This window comes from Anneissia japonica, unplaced genomic scaffold (assembly GCF_011630105.1).
Source record: "Anneissia japonica isolate Jap-2015-1 unplaced genomic scaffold, ASM1163010v1 scaffold287880_len176724_cov174, whole genome shotgun sequence".
NCBI classification, from domain to species: domain Eukaryota; kingdom Metazoa; phylum Echinodermata; class Crinoidea; order Comatulida; family Comatulidae; genus Anneissia; species Anneissia japonica.
The window spans coordinates 30,577-58,118 of NW_022708090.1; the positions used below are offsets into that span (position 1 = coordinate 30,577).

A 27,542-nucleotide genomic window follows, 5' to 3' on the forward strand; every position below is an offset into this window, starting at 1 on the left:
TGAAACTACACATAATAGATCGACAATGCTAACCGTGTTGAGCCGCATTGGTTTAAAATTTTCAGTACACTAACTACCGGCAATGAGCAATGTGCAATGTGTCAACATCGCATCGGCTCGAGTAGTGTGTACTTTGTTGACGAAGCTGAGAGCGGCGGTAGTAGAGTGTGAGCTAAAGTTTGAGTTGAGTGTTTGGTTCAGTGTGAATTTACTATTAAAACTAGTTTCTACCATGGCTGAAAGAGACAATTCCGTATGTTTTTTGTTTGATGTCGATGGAACGTTAACAGCACCAAGGCAGGTAAGTTATGAAGAAGAATCAATGCAATAATTCTAATTTATTCACGGCATAATTAAGTAGGACTTTTTTAGGCCCTAGCCTAGGGCCTAGGCCAACTAGGCTGAACCAGGTCCCAGGAGAGAGTACTGCTGTAATGCTACTACACAGTGTCAGTGAGTGTAGGGTATGGGGCCTAGATTTAGGGCTATTAGTATTAGTATTGGGCCTAGGCCTACATTAGTAATGCAATATTGACAGTAATTTGGAAGTCCAGTCAGACCTCTTTATTTCTGATCATGATTTGATTAATTAATGTTACAACAGCATAGCCTGGCTGGCCTACTTAATTATTATTAATGAAGCTCATGTTATTATAGAGAGAGTTAAAAGTGAAACGAGTACTAATGGGTCTAGGCCTAGGTAGACCTAATGTAGGTAGGTAGGCCAATATTTGGTTAACACACATCATTATGACACCTGTGAAATCAATAGCTGACCGGCCTTGGTCGGTCAGTGAAACAGTGTGATGATGTGTGATTCTATTTTTTATCTGTTTTGTCGGTTATTCTGTTTGGTTAGTTTAGGTTATTTCCGGTCAAATTTATTTCCATACATTATTCACATATATTTTTCAAGCGCCTTGAGACGGTTTCGATCGTGGAAGGCGCTATATAAATATAAAACCATAAACCATAAGTTACTAGAGTATTTGAAATGTGTCCAAGCATTCTTCGTCAAGACATATTAATTATTGTATAAATTAATTGCTATGCTTTTTAGCCAATCAATAGTATTTCATGTTTGGTTTATTTCTATAAATAAGTACAAGAATGTAGAAATTGTTTTTATTTTAAGAGTTTTTTTTGTTTGTTTTCTTCCATTTCACTGCTGTCATTTCATGAAAATCAACTCTTCTTAAACAAACTTTTGTTCACAAAACTTGAACCAAATCCATTTAAAATGCAGACCAAACTCATACGCTTTAATCTTAGCAAAATTTCAAATGTATTGAGTGAACATATGCATTCAGATTGATATTTGAAATATGTTATGTTAATGATATTATAAAAAGATGTTTCTTTTCACAATCAATCCTTGTTAAAAGACCAGCATAGAGTGTTTTGTTTTGTGCACTCCATGTGTGCACCCATACCATATTGTTAAAATGAATAATAATTAAAAGTAATGTTCATAATGATTTTAATTAAATACATTCAACCCTCTGTTTTGTTTCCTATTAATTTTGCTTACTTTAGAATTAAATGTTATTAATTGAAAAATTGTTTTACTTAAGGAAACATTGGGCACAAATTGGTGCAATTTTAATGCCAAGTCACTGAATAATAAAATAAATTGCCAAATCACCATTACAGTAGTAAATACGTCCAATACAGGCTGTTGTAATGGTTTTTATGGCCTTGGTGAGCACAGCCAATCAGACGTCCTTATTTGGGGGTGTGTCTATTCAGCTGATGCAACAATGAGACCACTGACCTGAGATTACTGACAATACTGACACCTTACACTACAGTAAACCATGGAGGTGATTGAACTATGGATTACCTGACTTGATTTAACCATGATTTAACCATAACTTAACCTTGATGAACAAGGTTAGCGCTCATTGTTCAGCAACCTTTGACCCATGATTAATGATAAAACAAACAGTAGCTAAAGGGAACAATTACAGTTGATAATATGCCAACATTAAAATAATTTTCCTTCCTTTGGGGAAAAAGTATATTTTTTATTATTATTATTATTATTATTATTATTATTATTATTATTATTATTATTGTTATTGTTATTATTTGGCTATATCGTTTGTCACTTCTGAAATTGATTTCTAAAAACTTTTTTATATCAATTTTACTCCATATATCTTTTTTATTGTAATATTTTTAAGTTGTTATAATTTGATTTTAATTCATAGGAAAAAAAATGCATGTATTCATATGGGCCTGTTGTTATAATTTTAAATATTTTACTGATGTATTGGTGATGCCGAATAAACAAACAAATAGATAAAAATTGTTGTCACTGCTGCTGCTGTTGATGTTATTATTACAGGTATTATTGAATATAAATAAACCTTAAACATCACTCTAATCAGCTTTTTTTAAAAAAAATAATTTTATAGTACTACTACAATAAGTTTTTCAAAATAATAGCAACACAAAGACCAGAGAGTTGGTAATTTTGATACTAATGTTTCATCTTTTGTTTGTCATAGCAATTTTAGGTGTTAGTTTATACTAACTGCTTTATGACGTGTTGACATTTTGTAATTGGACTTGTACAGTAAGTGCACAGACAATTTTGCAAACCTAAAATGTCCGGGTTGCAAAATGTTTTAGGTTGCGAAATGTTCACCGCAGAGTTTTGAAAAGTCAGATTACGAAATTTCTATCATTGTTATGGTAATCCAAGACATTTTTCTATGGATAATTGTCATTTAGATCTGCATGAAAATACCTGATTTATAAAACAATCAGTGTAATACTTCTGTTTTTGGGTGTATGATATTTTCCTTTGGCTGTATTTCCTCTGGTAATAATTAAGAATATGGCTCCCAAAAATTATTTTAAGATTGTACATCTGGGTTTAATTTGTGGTTTGGGTGCTGGCTTGGCACTTTCACCTTTTTATTCTATCACATTTCCAAACATCTATGCACTTGTGTTTACAGCACATAGAGACTTTTTGTATTTTGTGCTATATAAATTTAAAACCATTAACCACATTAGTACACAATGGAATGTTACTTTGTGTAATTTAAGATATCTTTTTTATATAAAAGAGTAGACCTACACTTTCAATCTCCCTTCCCCCACCCTTTTGAAAATAATGAAATTTATGGATGGTCCACAAATACAGTAACACTGAAAAATGCCACAGTATTGTTTATAGGGAATTGTTTATATCGGGAGGTAACATTTATAAAACAAAAATTTAATTTGATTATGTTTCTGTTTTATCTTTACAGAGAATTACAAAGGAAATGGAAGACTTCATGAGTGATCTAAGAAAGAAGGTGCCAGTATGCCTGGTGGGTGGGTCAGACCAAGCCAAGATTCTAGAACAATTGGGCGGTGAAGAAGCCCTCACCCATTTTGATTACTTCTTTTCAGAAAACGGTCTTGTAGCCTACAAAAATGGAGAGCTTCTGGCAAAGACAGTAAGAACAGTTTACAATCTTATCATCTTCTGAATTAGGTTTATTTGATTGTTACAGTGTGTAATCATAATCATAAGTATAAAAATAGGCTCCCTGCATGAGTGTGTGTCTATTGCCTGTGTTTACTAAATTATCGCATTGGGATTCGGTTTGAGAAGTTCGTAATCGTTTACTTCTGCACATGATGTTTTGGTTTCAGATGTTTAAGTAAAAACCAAAGAGTTGAACTCTCGGTCTTGGGGTTGTCGTTGAAACGCAGTCCTATCTCTGTGATTCATGTTCAAGTTTCAAACACAATTCGATTTCTAATAAGACGCCCCCGACCTCATGGTAGTAGTACCCATCATGCATCTCCACCGGATTTACTCGCTCTTGCAGGATTAACTGCCAGACAGTAACATACAGTAGTGTCTGTGCCCCCGAATGGGCAATAGACACAAAAACTAGATTATGAACCTTCAGTTTCTGTCTTTTGTTTGTTATGTAAGTGTTATATTTAGTCAATCAATCAGTCAATCAATCATCATGAAGGAAGAGATTGAATACATTCAAAATATAAGTTGAATTTGCTTCAAAATAGTGTATCAGAATGCTCTAAAATTACAGGTTTTTAAGATAAAAAATTATATATTTTTTGCAGAGTATACAAAAGTTTCTCGGTGAAGAACTTCTACAACGGTTCATTAACTATGCCCTTGGGTATTTAGCAAAGCTAGAACTTCCAGTAAAAAGGTAATGTAGGCCTATTGGTTTTTTTTTTGGTTTTTTTTGTTTTTTTTTTTGACGAACTAGTTTTATCTTTTCATTGTAATTATACACAATGAGAGCTTTTCGTCCACATTTACTATATCTGAATTCTTTGCAATTACTTTTGTTTTAGACAGTTATAATACACAGTGGAATCTACATGAGACAAACTCCAACTGATTTTTAAAATAACATGGCACAATTTTGGGCCATTTTAAAGTCAGGGTCTGGAGGAAAAATGTCTTTGATACATTGTGCAACTCATTTTTCTAAGACACAAAAATTTGGGAATAGTGAATGAGATACAGATTGTTGAATATTTAAAAAACTAGGGAAAAAAAAAATGGGCGTAACCATCTTTTTTCCACCTTTAAATATTAAAAAATCTGTATCTCGTCATAAATCGTTTTTCTCAAACACCATTTTTGTATCTTTCTAGATCACTCCGGAGGTGATCTGGAAGATTTAGGCACATATGTACGGTTTCTTTTTTTAAATCTGCTTTTTCAGTTTGACAAGTCATTGTTAATGGGGAAAGCAAGGCCTGTCTGACAGGATGATAATTGTCAGCATGTCCCTTAGACCATCACTTTTACTGTGGAGGGATGTTTTTCAAATAAATTATGTTTTATCAATAAATTTTGCTCGTTTTTCTACTGATCAGGGGGACGTTCATTGAATTTCGTACTGGGATGATTAACGTGTGTCCTGTAGGCCGAAGCTGCAGCCAAGCTGAAAGGATTCAGTTCGCTGAATTCGATCAGGTGAGGGCGGTGTTCTTTAACAATCATAATCATTCTTTTCATTTCTAAGCAGTAGAAAAATATTGTTTTAAAATACCAATTGTGGAAACGACTGATATTTTCTGGTAATAAGTTTGAACCAATTTTTTTCTAGTCTTATTCGATAGTAAAACCATTTTACACACACTGCATATCCACCTCTAGTCTCTTTGGAGATGGATTCGTGGATTCATGGAGTTGCATTGGCCGACAGCCATTGGCACAGTGTGTGCCCAGCTAAACAATTCATACTTTTAAAATTGGTTTTTATTAATTTTGTTTTTATTAACATATTTATAGTAGAAACTATGTAGTGGAAACTGTCAGTGTTAAATAAGAATAAAATTTTGAAAAAATGAAAAATGGAATTTATTAATTTTACTTAAATTTATGTTTTATTCACCAATAGAAAAACAAAGTAAGAGAGAACATGGTTGCTGCTATGAGAAAGGAATTTGCAGATACCAATCTAGTCTTTGCTATTGGTAGGTGTTGTCTTCTACAATTAATTAATATCTTTTCTTTGTTTATAATAATTTTAATATTTATATTCAATTTTCGTTTCTTATATATTCCTAGGGTCAACATAATAATATGTTACTTTAAAAATCGGATCTTTTATCAACTGGCTGCCTTTATCATTTTGATTATGAAGTTCCTTTGAAACAGCTTCCATATTTAATAAAGGTTCAAGTGCATATTACTGTATCTTATTACTTGGGCATGTGGTACACATGTTCTTCTATTGCAGCCGTATTCAGCACAGACATGCAAATCAACTAGGTACCAAGGGTGGAGATAAGCAATGCAGATAAAGTGCCTTGCCCAAGAACGCAACCAAGTAAATAGTCTCCAACTATAAACCCCACCTTGATTGGAAACCATAAGCTTTACTGCTCCACCACCTGGCATGCTTTCATAAGCAGATGTACAGTACATAGACAATTCACCCGCAGCTACAGTAGTATGATGTTCTATTTTGTGCGTATCTTGGTCTACTACTGTTAGACTACTAAAAACAGCCCAATCTTAAGAAGAAGTAGCTCCTTAATTTATATTTATTGTTAAAAATTTGACACAAAAAAAGAGTCAAAAAGCAACCCATGTGCCGAAGGCCCAAAACAAAAAGTGGGTACCTCTTTCGAAAAAAAAAAACAAAAACAAAATACAGTATAGTATAGAATGCCATTAAGATATACAAGCAATCAATCGTACAAATAATGAATTACATCTTTCACTAACTTTCCACTAATTTACATTACATGTATTGTCCATTATGCAAGACTTTTTTATACCTTGTTTAGCGAACCCGCCGACTGCAAATATTGATGATTTTGAATAAAAATAAAATTTTATTTTTGGCCAATTAGTGCACCTGCCACTACAAAAAAGTGGAAATTTAAGAAAAAAAAAGTTTTTCTTTATTTTTATTACGCCCTCCACTGCCTTGAAATCTCCAAAGATAAGATGTATTTCTTCCTCATTATATAATTTGAAGCATGTAACAAGCATGTAACCATCCTATTTTACATTTACCAATAAAATTTTATTTTTATTTTCTCCTCCGTATGGATGGTTTTGGCAAAACTATTCGCTAAATAAGAAAACAAAATTTTATTTTATCTTCATTCCACCCTCCTCCGATTATCTTTAAAAAAGTAAGTACGCGAAACAAGGAATAAACAAAATCTTGCCTTATAATACTAAATGTGGGCCTATATCACTTCAGCTACTACCACCAATCTATCGGCATAATAAAATGAAATGCCTACTTCACAGTGAGTAGCACTACCACCTGTACTTTGATTCAGATACTGTTCAAGTATTATATTGGAAGACATTTCTATGTAAAACAATTGAGAATGTGGGTCTGAAGTGCTGCACTACGCTGAAGCATCGCATTGGATACGCCTCAGAAACTGAAAGAAGTCACACTTCCTGGAAGTTTTAACGTTGCTATTATTCAACACTGTTTAAAGGCTATAAAGCCCAGCCACACACATCGTGAACGTTGTACTACCATTGAAGAATTCATCTCCGGTGTTTGTGGGTGCTGTACGGCAGTGGCAGTCTCATTGAACCCTCTTTAAAACGATCTATTGCACGTGCCTCATCATGTGTTCTGTATGGAGTCTCATCGGCTGATGACCGTAGTATTTTAAATTCTCCCTTTATTTAATTTTTGTGAGATTTTTAATTTTTTTTTTTTTTTTTTTTCAGGTGGTCAAATTAGTGTGGACGTCTTTCCAAAAGGCTGGGACAAAACATACTGCTTGAACTTTATCGAAAAGGAATACAAGACAATTCGGTTCTTTGGTGATAAAACAATGCCTGTGAGTTATATATACTCCTCAAATTATTTTTGGAAATTCTATGAAACACTTAGTGTAAAAAATATTGTTATAATAATGTAGTAAGATTTATATAGCGCTTTATACCGAAGTCTCAAAGCACTTGATGTGTGGACTAGCTTTTACAGTAACTTACAGTAACTCGCTTCATGTCTGAGGTACCCAGTAAATGGGTACCAGCTACTCTTGTCTGTCCACAACAGGGGCTGTATGGACCAGCACCGGGGTAACCCCCTATTCGTCTTGAAAGATGTACTGGGTTCTTTAAAGTGCTTATGAACCAAATTGTGTACACTGGGCCTACAGTTTATAGTCCTTATCCAAAACACTTTGTTCCACCACCAGAACCATAGGCGAGTGCACCATTCGAACCAGCGTTGATATTATGGCTGTACGTTGCAGTGAACTTGCATTAAAACCTCTAGGTCATTTAGAATTAAAAAACATTGTTTCAACAAATAATTTAATGATGATATTAATAATGATGATGACTTTTGTTCTTCAGGGAGGAAATGATCATGAAATATTCGAAGACTCTAGAACAGTTGGATACACAGTGACTAGTCCTGAAAACACAAGAAAGCAAGTAGCAGAGGTTTTAAACTCAATATAAAGGCTATAAACTATTTTAATAATTAAAGTAGGTTCCAATAACATTATCCATCTTTCAAGAAAAAACCTTGAATATATCAAGAAATTTAAGTAATGTTGAGATGACAATAATTTATTGGAAAACCATATTTTTAAATCTATCTGTTATGACAACCAACATTCCTAGTAACCATAGTGATTGTAACTATGTTGTTAAATGTTAAAATGGATTGACGATAATCACTGATACAGCATTGTTATATTAACATGCATCAAATTTGTGATTGTTATTAGTGTGTAGAATGTAATTTTTAAAATCAGATATGGAAAATATTATAATTTATGATGAAAATATTTTTTCATATGTGTCCAGCTATCAATTATAGATATGTCTGTCAGAATTACCGTATTTCAATGCAAATATTTATGATATTAATTATAAATATGAATATCTGTACTAGCTTTATAGCATAAGAAACAGGCAGCCATTTTAGAAACTGGTGTAAAATGAGACACATTTTATCATGCAAACAGCAGTGGCAAATTCAAAGGGTGGGGGGAGGAAGGGAAGGAGATTGAGCTGGACCGGGGTCCCCCTAAATTTTTTAAAATTATTTTTAAGATGGAGATAAAAGGAAATAATCAAATTTAGGTCTGAGAGTGCCATTTCCGGCCATCTAGAGGTGTCATAATCATAAATTTTCACCATGGTTTTGGGCCTGAGGTGTTCTACATTCTCCATCTGTGAAAGTCCCTCCCTAGACCCCCTCCATTTTCAAAATTCCTGGATTCGGGACTGAACAGTAGAATAGAATAACACCCTTTGTCGTTCCAGTGTAATGATAAATATTAATAATTACTTCCGATCTTATGGGGTTGAAGTTGTGCTCAAAATTATGTGCCTTTTTTGCCAATTAATTTTATTAATTTTTAACTCTCAATATTTTAGTTGTCGTCATCACCAGCTCATCAATTACCATGTGACAATATACTTGCGCAATTGCCAAGACATTTGTTCTAATTTTACTTGTTAATGAATTATCAAGGTTTCTACTCAAAATTTGTTTTGATTTTCAATGGTACTGTTGCATATAAATCAGGTGGTGTTCTATGTTTTGCCTTTCATAAAGGCAGAAAAGATGTTGCCTGTAAGCCACAATTTGCCCAGCTGTGCATTACTGTAACATTAATATTAGGTGTATTAGGTGCTGTTTGTAAATTGTCCACACTGCTTGGACCAAAGTCATTTTTGTCTGAATTCAGGAAAGCAATAATTGATACAATAGTCTTCATTCATAAGTCTAAAATAATGGCATTTACTATGGGATGCTTCTATAATTTTACCGAACCATTTGGCAGGCAGACATCAAGAGGTTTTAATCATGGACAGAACTTATATTTTCTACCATTGTTTGTACAAAAGTTCATTCTATAAAATTGAAACTACTGTAGTAATTATATATAATTTAGTGATTTATCTATAACATGACCATATCATTTTTGGTTTATATTCCACATTTTTTCCTGCCTAAATGTTACACAAATAGATTATTTTTCATTAAGAATTTAAGTATTTTTAATATTGTAATAACCTCTTAAATTTTATGGAATTGTAATAATTTGTATCAATATGTAGATTAAATTAATTCAAGTAATTAAAGTCGTTGAACAATTGGAAGAATGTCACCATTGCAAATGTGTGTTTTTTTTAGTATACTGGGTTTACGCAGATATATTCTATGCTGTGGATGGAATGTGTCAAGGTTCATTTCAGTTAATGCTGTGGTCATCGACAGATGACCAATGCCTAATATGGTCAGATAATGGACAATGTTTAGAGTAATTTTGACCCGATGCTCATGCCCAGGAGCCTCTTTTTTCAGTTAGTGACCAATGTGTGGACGGTTTAATGGAGCTGTGCCTTGCCTCCAATCCCACTGTCCGTGGTTCAATTCTTTAAATGTATTAACGTTAGCATGAGCAATTTTATGGAAACCAGTGCAGTACTTATATTCTTTCTGAGAAAGTGCCTTACAAGTATGCTGGCAGATGCAATAGTGTGTGATTCTGCACACTGCCACAGACCTGACAGCCTAAAGTGCTTCATTCAATAAGAAAATTTGCATGATTTTTGGTTCTGATAATGTAGAAACATACAACTAATAATACTTTGTTTCATACATTTGTAATGCTTGGACAGCATATGGAATATGCATTTAATGCTATAAAAAAAATACATAGTTAAACAATACTGATACCAAATATATAAAATAGCATAAAGATGATGTACTAATATGTAACAAAAAATATAATCTTGGAATATAATCATAAATATGTAAAATATAGTTCTACAATACAGTATAATGAAAGACCTGTGTTATACTAATCCCTAGTACCTATAAAACATATACAGTACTAGTATTAAGTATTCCATCATGTTATAGGTATCTGTATCTAGCTTTAAGTGGGGGCGTAAGCATTTCAGATGGGTCACAACCAACTCAGCTCCACCATGGTTGGAAATGAGGTTAAAGCATAAAGGTTTTACGTCACTTCTAAGAGATGCCTAAAAATGGCATCTCAGTCCAGCTGCTTCTAGCTTAGAAAATTATTTAAATTATTTTTTCCCTGATAGATTTTACCATGATTCCCCGATGGCTGAGCCATGGCACAACTGGCCCATCCGTTGGCGCCACCCCATGCTACCATTACAGATTCAATTTTATGACGTTATATCAATAAATATAATAATAATAGGCCTACTGTATATTAAACCCTGTCTTTTTATCAATTATAAAATAATGCCCAGCAAAATTTTGTATACAACTAATCTCGATTGTTGTATAGAGGCAGACAAGTACCCTGATAGAGCACTCCGCCTGGAACGCATCTCCACGGATCGTCAGTCGCTTCTTGCCATTTTGCAAGATCTTTCTTCATTTCATTAAGAATATTCTGATAATTAACGTCCTTAGCCAAGTTCTTAACTTCCAGGGGATCCTTACTAACATCAAAGAGCTCCCACTCGTCACGATAATAATACTGGTGAAGCGTCTTAAACCAGTTGGTTGTCTTGTTTTCAGATGTTCTATGTAATGTATCATTGAATGTTGGTGAGACCATAATGTCAAGAGCAATTGGATAGGGGGCGCCGTTGTTCAGGTTATGTATCAAACGGTACTGCTGATTTCGGATGACGCGCATCGGGTAGTACATTGTTACTTCATGTAAATCATGGCTGGAGTAGACCGAATTCCAACCTGATTTGGGCTCTGCATTTAACAATGGCAGCATAGACTTCCCACTAAGTTGAACATTCCTGCTAAAGATCTTATACTTGGGGAAGTCGACACCAAACCAATTGAGGATCGTTGGAACTATATCTGTGGTACTGGTGAAGGAGTCGCTGACTTCTCCCCAACGTGATGTGTGATAGGGGCTCGAGATCAACATAGGCTCACCCATTCCTGGTTCATAGAGGTTGGTCTTCGCATTTGGAAATGGAATCCCATTATCGGCTGAGTATATGACCAGTGTATCGTTCAGGTGACCTGTAAGCTCCAATTCTTTCAGAAGCAGCCCAATACCTGGAGAAATATAAAATTTTCATAGATATTGTCTTTAATGAAACAGACAAACAACTATTAGGAACCAATTTGAAGACTAAAGCCTATGGGAGTAAAGTAGTTTTTTTGTCAAGAGAAAAATACATGTGATTTACAAGATTCGAACCTACTCTACTATTGAAAGATGAGAATTTTAACCACTAAATTACGGCTCAATCCATTTCAATAGTTTTTAAATTTTTTTATTCAACCTAACGAGGGTGGCCCTAACAACAATGGTGACTTAAAGGGGCCCGCTACAAAAAACAACAAAAATCAATTTGAAAATACAACAGTTAAAAATATTCACATGAAATAAAAATTCAATTTACAAGAAAAACACTGGGCAAAAAAATGCAATATATCATATTTACAATTATTTAAAATTTGAAACAGCCAAAAACAGATTTATATATAGATTATTGTTTTTCCTAAAAAGTTGTAATAAAATTTTAAAAATCATGATAATCATTAAAATTTGCAGAATATTAAGATTATGATAAATTACAATTATTCAAAATTAAGTCATTGCAAAATTCATGTATGCAGTAATACGTGGGTGTGTGTGTGTGTGCAAGTGGCATAGAATAACTTTCAACACTGTGTACTATATTCCAGGATGAAATGTCTTACTAACAAGACCAACTGATTTGCAGCTCATTTTATTCAGTGACACTGTACAGAATAGAAATGGGCTTGAGGAAAATCTTATGTAATTACAAAGGTAAGTGTATTAGCTGGTGGGTCTGTAGTATTCATATATATGCACATAAAGGTACATCTGCACATAAAATGAATATGGAGAGAGACAAGAACATCCTGTGAGACACACAATGCACATGCAGTTATGTGGGGGATATATGCACTTAAGGGGACTTGTACTTAAGGGGACTTGTACTTAAGGGGACTACACATAACAAGAAATGAGTACATAGAGAGACAAATGTAGACAAGAATACTTTATGGGTCATGTCCATATGGAGGACACATGGCCATAGAGCATATATTTGTACGATATACCTTGATCTAATCTGCTGAGTGTTGTGTATTGTGCAGAGATATCTGCCCGTGTTGCTGGTGTATCTGGAAGATATGGTGGTACATATACATCATCCAAGGAATAGTAAGTTGGCTTCCAGTCTTCAATAACTCCAAACTCAGGACTTCCATTGCCGAACTTCTCACAGAACTCGCCATACTTACTACCAGTGCAGCGATGTGGATCGTTAAAAGCCACATACAGGAAGAAAGGGCTGAAAAATTTTTTTAAAACAAGTGAGTAAATGTAAATAAGTATTTTAGGCCTTTAATCCACTTTTTCTTGTGTAATAATTTTTTTTTCACATCAGCTGTAGATTGCTGGAATAACTTATTTACTGTTTGTTGCTGTAGTTGTAAAGTGCATTTAGGATTTTCTCTGCGAAATGCGCTATATAAAAGTGGCGTTATTATTATTATTACCTGCCTGCCACCCCCATTAGTCTCCCCACCTGGACCCATCCCCATAAAACATGCTACTTTTGACTACCTTACAATGCTTGTAGTTGAGTCGATTCTACAAGAACATACTAAGTTTAAATTTATTGAAAGTTCCAATTACCCACTATCCATCGTGATGAATTTATGAACAAGGTTTTTCATGTTGGTAATATTTCGGCCAACTTGGAGCAAGGAATATTCCTCCTCTGTCCATTCATGGTCAAACTTGTACACTGTGTCTGGTCCAATGTGCTTCTTTCCAATGATACCTAAAAAAAATATTAAAATTTAAAATTCATGATTAAATTTCCGAAAAAATATACAGTCAACTTGTGCTTGCAGGACATGTGTCTGTTCCTCGCTCTGTTCTGATTGATCTATTTTTCAATTTGATTGACATTTCAAAAGGTCCCTTACCCAGTAGCAGATCCAAAAATTTGAAATAGAGGCACCCATGGAGGGACTTTCACAGACAGACATTCTAGACCACCTAAGCCCAAACCATGGTAAGAAAATAAATTATCATGGCACCTCTAGATTGCCGGAAATGGCACTCTCAGGATTAAATTTAATTATTCTTTTCCTTTATTTTTCTCCACTTTATTTATAATTTTGAAAAATCTAGGAGGGGTTAAGGCCAGCTCATTCCCCCCCCCCCCTTTGAATCTGTTACAGCATACCTGTTCTTATTCCACTACTCTTGAGCATAAGTGGTAGGCTCTGCACTTTGTCAAAGGACTGGAAATGGTGAAATGAGTGATGAAGGCCGTACTGGCCATTCTGATGCTGAGGCAGACCAGTTAAGATGGCAGACCGACTTGGCGAGCAGCTGCTGACGCTGGTGTAAGCATGCTTGATGGTTAGACTTCGTTCAGAAAGTTTGTTGAAGTGAGGAGTCTTGATAGCGGTGTTGTTGTATACTTGGGATGCAAACCCATCATCATCACCTAAGAAGATCAAGTAAAAATGAAATATGTTACAATTAATTAATGCATGTGATGCATTTAGCACAGTGACTTCTTTTGCCAGGGTGGCAAAAATGGCGATTGAGGACCTGGAAGCTTTTGAGACTTAGGTAATCCCTCATGAAAAAGGTTTCACAGTTTCACAGTTAGTTAGTGATTGCTTGGCTGATACCTGGAGATGGTATCATTTTCAATTAAAAAACATTAAATAGCTCAACCTCATCAAAGGATTATGTAAAATATAATGAGAGTTTTTTCACTAATTTAATTTCACATATCTTTACTACATGCAGAGTGAGATACCACTACTACTATCTAGAAACTTATAAAACTAAAAATCTATCCATTATGCAAAATTAAATTTAAAGCTATTTAATTTTTCGATTTTTTTTCCTTCATCTTTTTAATTCTGGAAATGGAAATTGTAAAGTCATACTGCTTAAGATAGCGAGACTGAATCAATCACTTTGGATTTGTAAAATCGTCGGAATCATATGCACACGGACAGTGTTATCTAGCTTAATCATATGCACACAGACAGTGTTATCTAGCCTAGCCATAGCTAGGGCTTAACAAACAATACAGCAACACAGTTGTCGTTGAGGTGATTTTTTCCCTAAAATTATTGATATATTTTTATAATTAGTTTAGCCGATTATATTATCAGTCAGCAGAGGCTACAGCATCTGTAGTAAGGTCTCTAGCTCTTCCAAACATTAATAACTAGAATGAGCAAAGCACCCGCCGTCGTCTACTGCTCGCCACGGCCTTGTTGCTCGGGCAGAGGGAAGCTCTCTCTCAGCCTAGCCTAGGCCGCCCTAACTACACTAACTAGGCGAGGCCACCTAGGCTATCTAGGTAGGCTTTCAATAAATACGCATACCAATAATTAAAAGAACGTTGCCACTCTTCGCTTCACAACGAAGTAAGTACACGACGGCTATCAGCAAAATTGTTTTAAGCTCAAACATTGCGCTTCTGGTAACTTATACTTGAAATTGGTACTTTAATCATAGATAAATCTAAACATCCCTTTTGGACGTTCCAGTACAACACGCGTCAATCAAGTGAAAAGTTTTGTGGAGCATACAAGATCATGTGACAAAACATCACATGATCAGCTCCAGCCAGGGAAACTTTTTTTGAGCGTACCACCGTAGTCTGTGCAGGTACGTGGTTTGTGTGTTGGCTGTTGTGTGGACTGAGAAATGAGAGACGAAAAAACCGATTGATTTTTGTTGGTTAAAACCAAGGTTTGCTATGAATTTATATTTTTTGTGACTTGTATACCCATATTCTCAATTCGAAACAAGTTTGGTTTACTGTCCCTTTCGTCTGGCGTGTCTACTACTAGGCCTAGGCCCTAGGCCGTACCCTGCCATAGCCCAGATAGAACAGGGTGGCATGGCACCCTGCCTGTTCAGGGTCTCAGACGGTAGCTATAGCTTGTGGCTAGGCCTAGGCTAAGTTTATAGGCGCTAATGCACTTTCGCACTTTGTGGGTGGTTGAATCACGTAAAAATATTTTATAATTATTATGTTCTGACATACGAGTTTGGAGCTAATCGATAAATCAGGACATCTAGGCACCTATATGGCGAAGGGATATATAAATCAATTGTTTGTAGTATTGCAACCTCTAGGCCTACCTTAATTTTTACTTTTGCATTTCCCTGAAAAATACTGTAATACTAATATACAAAAGTAATGAATAAATAATGATTGTCAAATGTACAGTGCACACTACAGTTGAAACGACGAAGCAGACCCCAGGTAGGTAGCTTTCGATTGCACGACGTAGAATGTAATGATGTCACTAAAATGTCACCTGCGCATGCGAGAACTTCGTGTGGATTCTAGGACACAATATGACCACATCTACATTGTGCAGAGAACATAGTACGGTCACGCATGATTGGATCCGATCGTCGCAAAATGTCGAATCGTCAAAAACGTCGCATTGTCGCACAAATCAAATCTCCCTATTGAAATTATGAGTCACAACCGGTTCTGGGGACAAGATATTCTGTATGGAAGTCGGATGTTTATAGAGAATGTAAATCATGATTATTTTAATACTAACAGGGAGTTATCTAATTATTAAATTATTAATTTAATGTAACTCCATGCTGTAGAAGTGTCATGTCAGTTGGATAATTGTTGGTGATTGATAATATCCTTCCTTGCTTTGTGTATGTGTGTTTCCTGAATTGTAACTATGACACTTATCTTGAAGAACAACAAACTGAATATACAGACACAGAAGATTATTGTACCCAATTGAATTTAAAGAGAATATTTAATTCTACATGTATACAATTTTATATTCTTTTAAATCATTTTGCATACTGTAGGCTATACAGGTCTTCCTCTAATTATAAGAACACCTCCAATTAGAGATCACCTTTCTGTGGTCTCAAATTAACTAATTTCTTTTTTTTTATTCGCCAAAGCTGCTAATGAACATTGAAACCCCCGTCCCAAAAGTAGTTGTTACCGTATTGAGGGAGACCTGTATTATAATTGCTCAGAATTCGAAGAAAACATTATAGTTAAGCTGTATACAATTGTGTTAGTTTTTAGTTTCATTTGGAATGTATTTATCAAATTGTGAATTGCGCTATAAATAAATTGCTGGTAGACTTGGCACTCATGTATCCTGGGGCAGAAAAAACATTAAAATTTATAAGTAGAGGATATGGCCATTAATACAATACAAGACCACCAGCCAATATCCAAGCAAAACAAGACAGTCCTTTTAACCGCTGTACAAACAATGTAGTTTTAATAGTTATTATACAATTTTGATGAATGATAACAGTACTGTAAATACATTTCGCTGAATACAGGTTAGTTTTGATGTCCTTTCTATTTTCAGTAGTATACTGCCATTATTTAAGGTTGTAATTAATTTATTGGCAGTGTAATCGATGTCAGCATTAAATTTAACATTCCCGGGATTTTAGGAAAAATGTGTTCACAAAAATATCATTGTTATTTTGAGTATATTCCATTTGATGTGAATTATGGTGGATTCTACAGGTGAGCAAGAATACTGTTTAGTATTGATCACAACTGATCACAAATCCTATTGTTTATGTTTATCTTCCCTGAAGGTGAGTGTATTGTTTTTTCCAGGGTCCAGTCACTATGCTCATACTGCAATGCTCAGATATAGGTATATGAATTTCTTCTGAAAAATATTTATGAAACAGTTTTTAGGGATATGTAGTACTAGTCTGGTATCTTGTATACCGTATATAGTATTAAATTTTAATCTTAATTTATTAACTTACTGTAGAATCATTTATAATATGATTATATTTTCATTATATTACTCTTATATTATAAAAACTCTGTTATAACCAAATTAATCAAATTAGATTATTATCAAATAAAATGGTGGATCCATTATTGACCTATACACAGAAATTAATTATAATATATTGATTTCCATGTAAGTCCAGAAATGATGGTCATTAATAGCAGCTGTGCAATTACCTTTATTAATTACCATTAATTAATTTTACCTGCAATTATTAATACAATGGTATATTTAAACAAGGAGAGCTGGTGGCACAGTGGATGAAATTTGTGTTTTTGGGTCCACACACATCCGACCACAGAACCTCACTTTTTCTTGTTGTTTATTAAAAGTATCCAGCATCGCCAGTTTTTAACGGATGTGCAAGAAATTTGAGGCATGTTGTGGCAAAATGGTTAAGTTGTCGCACAGTCCAGTATTGAGTAAATGAGCTATTAAATATGGGAGCTCAAAAAATTGCTAAAAAACCCAAATTTGTTATTCACTTTAGATCAAACAGTTTAATGTCTCATTAATCATATCCCAAAGTATTAGTTCTGAAAGCGGTTTAACAAATTGTTTATTTAACGTTATTTTTCATAGTTCGTTCTATTAAACAGTGTATGCACAAATAACTTTGAAATGCAATTACTCAAAATCCTGTTTATCTTGACTCTAAGAGTACTGTACTTTCACTTTCCAATAACTTAGGCTTGAAATGTTCAATTTGAATGAATGACCTCTCATTTTAAAGATTACATACTCAGGTATCTGAAAATACCAATAACTTGAATTTCAATTTTTGCTACAACTTAGCCATTTTGCCACAACATGCCTCATTTTGTACACATAAACTAGAGGTGATTTCCAAAAAACATTCATGGTCCTTTTTTTAAGTTGAATCCCAGGGTAACCCCATACACCTACAAAACAGAATAAGGGATTCAGCCAGGACTGTACACGTAGCATGGATGGCACGGGCAGTTAACAATGTGTTCTTTGAAACCAAAAGTCATGAGTTCAAATCATGTCTTGGTATTCAATTTTTTTTTTTTTTCAATTTTAAGGCATTTTTTTTTAATTAATTAATTTTTTTTCTTCTGATTATGGTAGTAATTAATAACAATTATGGATCCTTGCCGAAAACCCAAGGTAATAGCTTACGCCACTGTGTAACTATTTAAGCATTTCCTCCATTATTTAAGCATGTATTTATATTGTCAACAAAAAGCCTCGTCTGAAAGGTGCATACCCGAAGCGTTACACGCTGAATAGAGGTAACTTCAGTTTAACGCGTGAACCGGTGAGCGGTCGCTCTTGTTAGCTAGCAGTTTGGTTTCGAGTACGAAATAATGTATAATTAAACCGGGCACAAACGGTGTAGCACAACTGATGTACGACTGATGTTCATTTGCAGTCTGAGCTGATTGTCATTAAAAACGATTTGTTGCCCTTCATTCTGCCAAAAGCACAGTGTGTCCCCAGCTTAACTTTTCGGTCTCGTTCTTTTAGTGCTTGCAGTCGTAAAGATTGTAATGGATTCAATTAGCAAAATATAACGTCCAATCAGAATGAACAGAATGAAAAAATGATATAAGACTGGTATAAAAATAGCCACTGAAAAGTACTTTATACTGTACTTACAGCATTCCAAAAATAAAATGTTAGTACAATGGGAGACCTTAAGAGTGCAATGGGAGACCTACCATACCATATAGTGATTTGGTTTACTTTTTAGGAATCCTGTCTACCTGTTTGTGTTTGTTTTTTCTTTTAATGTTTTGCGATCTAAGCTGTTGTATATCTGTGAGGCATAATAATTGAATTGAAAAAAAAAAATGAAGTACACGTACAGTACTTCACTGATAAATAAACTTGCATCTTTAGAAAATTGATAATTAGTATAACTACAATGTGTCATCAGCATATGTGGCAAAGACAAGCCAAACCAGTCACTCGTCGGAAAAATCAATTTTTAGTTATTAATACAGGGGTTTAACAGTACAATGAGAGCTATAAAATGGTAAAAAAAATCATTTAAATCCGACACTTGGTTATGAAGTTACACCGAGTTTAAACATACAGCTGTTCAAAGAACAATATTTGAGAAATCAGCCTTCAAAGTTTACGATTTTAGGCATTTCTTAGGCAGAAACCATCACCAAATTGTTAAAAATTGTTGTTTTAACATTGAAAATGAGAAAAATAACAGCATAGCATGATGTATAGATATATAAAGGTTAGTTTAGTGCAATAAAATAGATTTCCAAAAGACATTCCAGCATGTTTTGGCCATTATCTCCAATACAGGATTTGCGACGAGTGACTGGTTTGGCTTGTCTTTGCCACATATATAGTACACCTGTTATGGATTAACAGATATAGGGACACTTTTACAATTGGAATGGACCCCCTCTCATGTTTCAACAAATTCAATTCAATTTCTGCTTTACAAATGATGAATCAAGTATTAATTACTGTTAATTTACATATTATACAGTATTATTGTTATTAAGAATTCTGTTATATAGCCATTGTAAATACAAATTTATATTTCTATCTATACAGGTAATGGAAAAATTAGTTAATTGAGAACATTGGGGAGTGGGCAAGACAGAGCCCTCCTCAACAGACATTTTCAATCTTTGTACAGTAATTAATTTCCTGGCAAAGTTGGATTGACGATTCCATTTAGACATGGATCAGGCAAAGGAAAAGGTTTCTGACTACTGTTCCAAGGAATCATGGAAGGCGCGTTTTCCCATCACCATCTGGTTACCACATTATAAAAGCAGTTACACCATCAACGACATTGTTGCTGGAATAACGGTTGCACTTACGGTGCTGCCGCAAGGACTTGCATATGCAAGTATCGCTAGGTTGGCCCCTCAGGTAAGTTTAAGTGGAAGCGTTTTTGGCGCAGCGGGAAAGGTTTGGTTTCCCAATCTTGAAGTCGGGTTTTCAATCCCTCGCTGTCCATTTTGCTTGTGTCCTTGAGTAAGGCACTTTATCTGCATTGCTTCTCTCTACCCAGGAATATAAGTGGGAACCAAAGGAGGTTCGAGGGAAAAATGCGCTGAAATATTTCATGCAGCAAACTATGGAGTTTCCCCCATAGGCATCGTTCCAATGACTGGGGTAATAATGTGGAAAAGCGCTCTGAGACTTAGTTGTATAAAGCACTATATAAAAACCTACATATTATTATTATTATTATTATTATTATTATTATAAACCTACATATATATTATAAACCAACATATATATTATTATAATAAGTTCAACTTTCATTGGAAACATGGATATACTGTTCTTGAATTGACTGTACTGTACAGTACAGGGGAAGATCCAGTAGGGGGTTCCCCTCCCCCTTTTTGCCACTAAATTTTAAAAATTTCAATCCAAATCAATGTTATGTGCTACTCACTTATCTACTCTAAAACTGTTGTCCTCCTCGTCGCCCCTCCCGCCTCGTTTGAAAAATTCTGGATCCACCTCTAAAGTATATGCCAAATATGGACCTATTAATCTGACCTCGAACAAGTAATATATTCTGTAAGCACCATTGTAGATTATCACAGTTCAGAGCTGACCTAACATCATCATTACTCTAAAGGCATATTCTTTCCCGATCTAAATTGCATTTTAAGTCAGTGGTTACGTCATCATTTTACTTTGCACTGAATTTTTCTATCCCTGATCAATCACTAATTCAATAGTGCCTCCGATTTGTTAATTTGTTCTTGTTGAAAATATTGTATTTTCTTATTGTTATAAATGACGTATTGTCTTTCAGTTTTTGTTTAAGTAAGTTAAGTAACTTTTGTGTATCAACTCAAAAAAAAAGAAAATGAATCTTTTCAATTGTATGATTGCTTAAAAATCTTTCTCCTTAGTATGGTTTATACTCGTCGTTTATGGGATGTTTTGCGTACTTCTTTCTTGGAATGTCTAAAGATATAACCGTTGGACCGACTGCTATTATGTCGCTACTTGTCTCCTCGTATGGAACCTCCAACAGTACAGACCCAAATGCCAATAACGACCCGGCCTATGCAATAACACTTGCATGTATATGTGGGCTGATTCAAATAGGCCTTGGAGTTCTACATTTAGGTGAGTCTCTATAAAGGTTAAATGTTATACATTTATACTGCGCAAACCGGGTCTCTAAAGTGAACAGATGTAATGTGCAAACATTGCAATATAAAAAAGATTAGAATTTGAATTTATTATTAATTAATTTATTAATAATTGCACTTTGTCAATTTTATAAAGATTAAAATTCAATTTATTTATTATATATTAATTTATTTTTTATTGCAATTAATTCTTTCAATATGGGAACCCTGTTTTCATGATGGCAAAGCTTTTATTTGTTTCCTTTAGGTCATCTAAAATCATTTATACTCTTTTTTCTTTGAGGCTGCTTTCCTTCTATTTTTCCTTCAATTATCTCTCAAAAGACCGATCCAATTCTTTCTGCTTTTTATCATAGAGTTAATAAAGTTCTTATCTCCTTTACTCTGTAAAGCACTTGTTCATTTGTTGGTTTGTCTTTCCAACTGATTCTCTCCATCCTTCTGAATGTCCGCATTTCAAAAGCTTCCAGATATGATAGTATACAAAAATGGACTGCTCGGAGATTCGAGGAATGGTGAAAGGGAAATAGTACTTTCTATTGCCTGCTTCTTAACCAATCAGATGCTTAGAATCTATGTATAAAGTATATAGTATTAAATAGCAATTAAGAAAAGAAGGCAAATTTCATGACATTATTATGCCCATTATTGGGCAGGTCAAACAACTTTGTCACATTAAATTTGTTAGGGTGGACAAGGCAATAACCTTTAAATAAATTTTCTTTTTTACCGTAGGGACGTTGACTAGTTTTATTTCGGCGACCGTCATCTCAGGGTTCACAACCGCATCTGCTTTGACCATCGGAATCGGACAAGTTAAACATTTATTAGGCATTAGCTTTCATGCTGATTCATTTTATGAAAATGTTGTTGGTATTATTAAAAATATTAAGGACACCAAGTAAGTATTGTTTACCATTTAGGCCAAATAAAATTACTAGCTAATTTCACGTCTCCACTCGTATCATATTTTAGGGTCTCATAAAAAAAAATGCTTAAAAGTTAATACCCTCATTAAAAAATAATTTAAAATCCCGGATGTTGAACCAAAAATTAGTTTTATTTGGCCTTGTATATACAAAATATGCTTATTTTAGTCTGTTTAAATCTACTGAGACTAGAAGTCATAATATTTAATCCACACTATTTTATCTAAATCATATGATAATAATTGTCATAATAATATATCATCATATGTATTGAATTTTCCTAACTTTGACTCAATATCTAAAGCATTACCACTGTACCACAATATTCATTTACAGTTGTAATGTTTTTGTAGTGAAAACATTATAATATGCATTGTTATATAATTAAAATGGTATAACATTAATTTTTTTACACATTAATTTTTTTTTTTTTAAATATTTAAATGCCATTAAAGTGCTTGTAACTTTATTACTCCAAACATGTACAATAAGGTGCAACCACATCACTTCCCTGGGAGTTTACACTTCAGGTCATGATCAAACCCTACAGTGCCTTTCAGTCAATCAATCAATCAATCAGTCAATTGTCGCGATTTAAGGTTTCCGTTCAAAAAAAGATTATAAAAAAGTTACATATTAAACGTACTTATATTTTACAGAGGGACTGACATGGATTAACATTGCCTAAGGAACATGCATTAAAAATGATAGCATTGGATTTGACCCTTGATGTCAAGGTTAATGACCCCAAAGCACATCATTTCAACAGTTTCCATGTGTAAAAGGTTATTACCATTTAAAAAACACACATGCAACTGTTTAAATTTTACACCATTGTTCTTTCAGTGGATGGGATCTCCTGCTAGGCTCAATGGCCTTGATTGTACTACTCCTATTAAAAGTAAGTTGCTTAGACAGTACCAGCACAAACAATAATCCAGTCTTTGTATATATATATATATATAATAATAATTACTGATGTCATAATGTTTTAGAGTAGGCTATATATAAGAATATAGACTTCAGCTGACCAATTGCATTATAGTACAGTATATTATTTTACACTACCAGCATAAACAATACACCCTGAAGTATTGTTATTTTATTATTATTATTATTATTATCTTTTTACTTGCTGCTACACAGCATATCGTTGTAAATCCATGTGTGTTCTTCAAATTATATATCAGTCATTGGCATGTAGACTATTTAACACTGTATTTATTTTTGAAAAAATTTTTCAGCCAGTCCTCTGGCCTTCATCAGCTTTACTGAATGCACAAGATTGGCTGTTGCAAGTTGTATACTGTACAATATAAACAATACAATTGTGCTGTAGATGGATTATAGGCCAGTTGTCTAATAGTTTATTATAATCGTATTGAGCATAGCCCTTCAACAAAAAGTTCATTATTTCAGTATGAAAAAAAGTGTCTCTGGCAGGATTCAAACCAGCAGCCACTTGCTGTCAAGGTGAATATCATACCTATTAGACCACAGAGAACTATAGGTTTTCGTGGAATTCTAACCCCCAGCCACTTTTTCTTATACAACTGACTGAAACGTTCACATATAATGGAGCTATGGTTGTTAGGCTAGAAAAGGTTGCAGCGGCCGCAAAGGCCACCAAATAAGGTTGCCAGATTCAGTCGCCTACAGCTCAAATAGATGCAATTTATAACATTGCACCCAGGACATTAACATCGTACCCAGGATGTACAGTATATGAACATAATAATCAAAATTAATATCAAACTTCAAAATGTTTGACCTGATACCAAAAGTGAATGGATCCTCTTCAAATATTAGCTTTTGAGTTTGTCAGGGTCTTATGAGTGACTTGTGACATGTTCTGATGCTGATATCACACCAGCACCATTGTGAATAATGTCTGAATTTTCTGCCAACTGATGCAAATAAATTATACAAATTAATGAGGTTGTTTGCTTAAAATTGCTGACAGACTACCAGCATAAAGCAAATCTATCTGGTTCTCTTAATTCATTATTCATTTAATATTATAAATATTAATGCAAAAGAATATAAAATAGAATTACATAACCTATAAATTTCAACTGACCTAGCAAGTAATGGTTGTTCTCATTGTAGTACCTTCTTTGTCCAATGTTTTATTGAAACACTTGGATTTATTTTGACATATCACAAGATGGTGTGTTTTTCATGTGATGTACAAACTATAATGAGATATAAAGAAAATGAGGTCATTCTCTTGAAATACAAAACTAAATTAAATAGTAAAACAATAAATGTTGGCTATGTTAAACCAGAGAGACAAATATACATCTGTACAATAGAATACCAGGCCAAGTGGAAAATATATATGACTGCCCTATATATATGGATAAGATGATGCCATATCACACCCATATGGGCAATGATGGTGTCATATACCCATTGTAGTCGAAATGATAATAAAGGTTGGCTATACCAGAGAGAAAAATATATACAGTAAAGTACCTGGCCAAGTGCCGTGTGATTTGTGTCTGAAAGATTAGCATGATTGGCCCCATATATGGGCATTATGATGTCACGTCACACCCATATAATGGGCATTATGGTGTCATATCACACCCATATATGGCCATTATGATGTCATATCACACAGTTGTTTTTTGAATTGTACTCCACAAATCTCAGCCGATACCTCGCACAACTCGAGTAACGTCTTGTATCTATTGTCGTGACGTCATGGCTCGCTGGCTCACACTTGCGATGTCTCGCACTTGTGATCAAATAACACGCTGGCTTGCACTTTGGCAACACTCTTTGGTAGTCAACTCACCCATGGAAAACCCGCCCTTGGAAACTTGCCCCATAAAAAAATGTACACTTCCTAGACCATGCAGTCTTCAAAATAAAAATTTGTAACCTTTGGTAATCAACTCCATTTTCTACATACATAGAAATTTTTGAAACTTTATTTAAAAAAACCTAAACCATAATAACCACTATAGACACTTTTTGACAAAAATGAAAAATTACGACTTTGTTACCCAATGAGAAGTGTTCTAATATAGACAATGGGTCGTGTCTCATATTATTTGTTATATTTTTATTATTCATTATTTTCACTTGACTCGCATAAATAATTTTGTTCGAAGAACATTTATATGCAGTTGTACTTCGCAGCACTTCACTTGCATTTTGCAATTTCTAGTAATTAGATTTAATATTACCATTTCCTTTCAGCTTTTAAAAAGTGGTTCAATGAAGTGGCAAGAAAATGACCACAATGCACCGACTCGTTATATAGTTTTATATAAATTTCTCTGGCTTTTAGGTACAGGTATGTGGCCCTGTGGTTATATATTTTTACATAGTTTTGTGTATGTAGTTTTTTTGCATTTCAGCCAACCCAAATTTTTCTGTATGATTTGTACGTTGAAAAATAAAGTTTATGAATCAAGTAGACTTTTACACCTTGTTGAACTTTCTTTTTTTTTAAATCGTCAGAGGAGGGCGAAAATAAAAAAAAGGCCAAAAAAGAAAAGAAAAATTCATTGGTGAATATAAACAGTGTAGTAATGGGATGGTTAAATGCTTTAAATTTATATAATTCAGAAGAAATATACTGTAGATCTTATTTTTGGAGATTTCAAAGCAACCGGGCAGGCATAATAAAAATAAAGGAAAACTTTTTTTTCTCGAAATTTCCATTTTTTCGAGGTGGCAGGTACACTGATTGGCCAAAAATGAAATTTTATTTTTATTCAAAATCATCATTATTGGTGGGCAGCGTGTTCACTAAGCAATGTATATGAAACAGTTGTGCCTTAAGATACTGGTGTAAAATCATGTCCTATGATACACACAAATGTTACAACAAAAAATTTATGTACTCACTTTTTAAATTATTTTGCTTTTGTAGCTCGGAATGCCATTGTAGTGCTGGCATCAGGACTAATAGCTCTAGCCCTAGATGCCTCGGGGAAGGGCGACAAGATCACCTTAACAGGTGAGGTTCCCGAGGGCCTACCAGCACCTAGTCTACCAGATTTTAAGCTTCCAGGTTTAATAGAGGTAAATGCAATTATTTTTTAAAGAGGCATTAATTACACCTCCGTTTTTTTTGTTTGTTTTTTTTTAGCCTCATAATGCTTACATCGTTGATTTGAGGTCACAAACTGGCACAAAAATGAATAATTATGAAATTTATATTTTATCTTTTACTATTTATTCCTAACCATTTCCAGGTGTTAAGTGTTGGAATCGCTGTTGTGCCTCTGATAGGATTCCTTGAAGCCATAGCTATAGGAAAGGGATTTGGTAAGTTGCATTTTTTATGATGGAATTTTTCCATACTGATGACACTTTAATATAATATATATTAAAATAGTATCATATAGATTCATATTTATTATTAATTAAATTAGATTACAAGCCCTATACAGGGTATGTGATTAGGCGAACAACCCTAACAAAATATTTTTGATATAAATAAATATTTGTGGCATGTAGTGGCGAAATGGTCAAGTTGTCGCACAGACCAGTATTGAGTAAATGAGCTATAAAATATAGAAGCTCAAAAAATTTCAAATAATCTAAATTTGTTTTTCATTATAGATCAACAGTTTAATGTCTTATTAATCATGTCATAAGTAATAGTTCTGGAAATGGTCAACAAATCATTTATTTAACGTTATTTTGATTGTTAATTTTATTAAGCAATGTATACACAAATAACTTTAGAAGGCAATTACTCAAAATCATGTTTATCTTGGGTCAAAGAATGCTGTACATTCACTTTCTAATAACTTAGGCTTGGAATGTCCAATTTCAATGAATGACCCCTCATTTTAAAGATTATATACTCAGGTATCTGGAAATACAAATAACTTGAATTTTAATTTTTGCTACAACTTAGCCATTTTGCCACAACTTGCCTCATTTGGGCCTGCAGAATTTCTTATTATAAACAACCTACCAGGTAACTCTATTCTATTTATTTCTGAATGGAGGAATGATTGTGGAAAGCATCCAATTTTACAAGGACACAAGCAAAATGCACAGTGACGTTTCAATCCGCTGACCTCAACCCTTAAGGTTGAGAGTAGAAAGCACAACTTGAGCAACCTTTGTCACAGTATTAATACAAAAAAAAACTGTTACCTATACTTGCTTCATTTCTTATAATTTTTATATGTCAATATATATATATATATATATAT

The 27,542-nt window shown here is 33.9% G+C and overlaps 3 protein-coding genes across 3 annotated transcripts in view; 2 read left to right on the top strand and 1 right to left on the bottom strand.

The window, feature by feature from the left end:
- Nucleotides 1-89: 89 nt before the first annotated feature.
- On the top strand, nt 90-9,607 carry LOC117106466 (phosphomannomutase 2-like). Its single transcript, XM_033247829.1, has 7 exons — nt 90-301; nt 3,267-3,458; nt 4,099-4,190; nt 4,870-4,969; nt 5,397-5,472; nt 7,208-7,320; nt 7,844-9,607. Exons 1-7 carry the CDS (start codon nt 233-235, stop codon nt 7,949-7,951), a joined length of 750 nt encoding a protein of 249 aa, XP_033103720.1. The 5' UTR covers nt 90-232; the 3' UTR covers nt 7,952-9,607.
- Nucleotides 9,250-15,054, bottom strand: LOC117106465 (N-sulphoglucosamine sulphohydrolase-like). Its single transcript, XM_033247828.1, has 5 exons — nt 14,862-15,054; nt 13,694-13,960; nt 13,135-13,282; nt 12,555-12,787; nt 9,250-11,516 (listed from the first exon to the last, which is right to left on the bottom strand). Exons 1-5 carry the CDS (start codon nt 14,947-14,949, stop codon nt 10,756-10,758), a joined length of 1,497 nt encoding a protein of 498 aa, XP_033103719.1. The 5' UTR covers nt 14,950-15,054; the 3' UTR covers nt 9,250-10,755.
- Nucleotides 15,055-15,133: 79 nt separating this feature from the next.
- The window catches only part of LOC117106467 (sodium-independent sulfate anion transporter-like), a 27,068-nt gene continuing 14,659 nt past the window's right edge, over nt 15,134-27,542 (top strand). The window contains exons 1-8 of the mRNA XM_033247830.1: nt 15,134-15,231; nt 19,851-20,174; nt 21,179-21,398; nt 22,160-22,325; nt 23,200-23,254; nt 25,564-25,660; nt 26,243-26,394; nt 26,568-26,640. Of these exons, the coding sequence (XP_033103721.1) occupies nt 19,980-20,174; nt 21,179-21,398; nt 22,160-22,325; nt 23,200-23,254; nt 25,564-25,660; nt 26,243-26,394; nt 26,568-26,640 (958 nt within the window). The 5' untranslated portion in view covers nt 15,134-15,231; nt 19,851-19,979. The remainder of the gene's footprint in view (nt 15,232-19,850; nt 20,175-21,178; nt 21,399-22,159; nt 22,326-23,199; nt 23,255-25,563; nt 25,661-26,242; nt 26,395-26,567; nt 26,641-27,542) is intronic.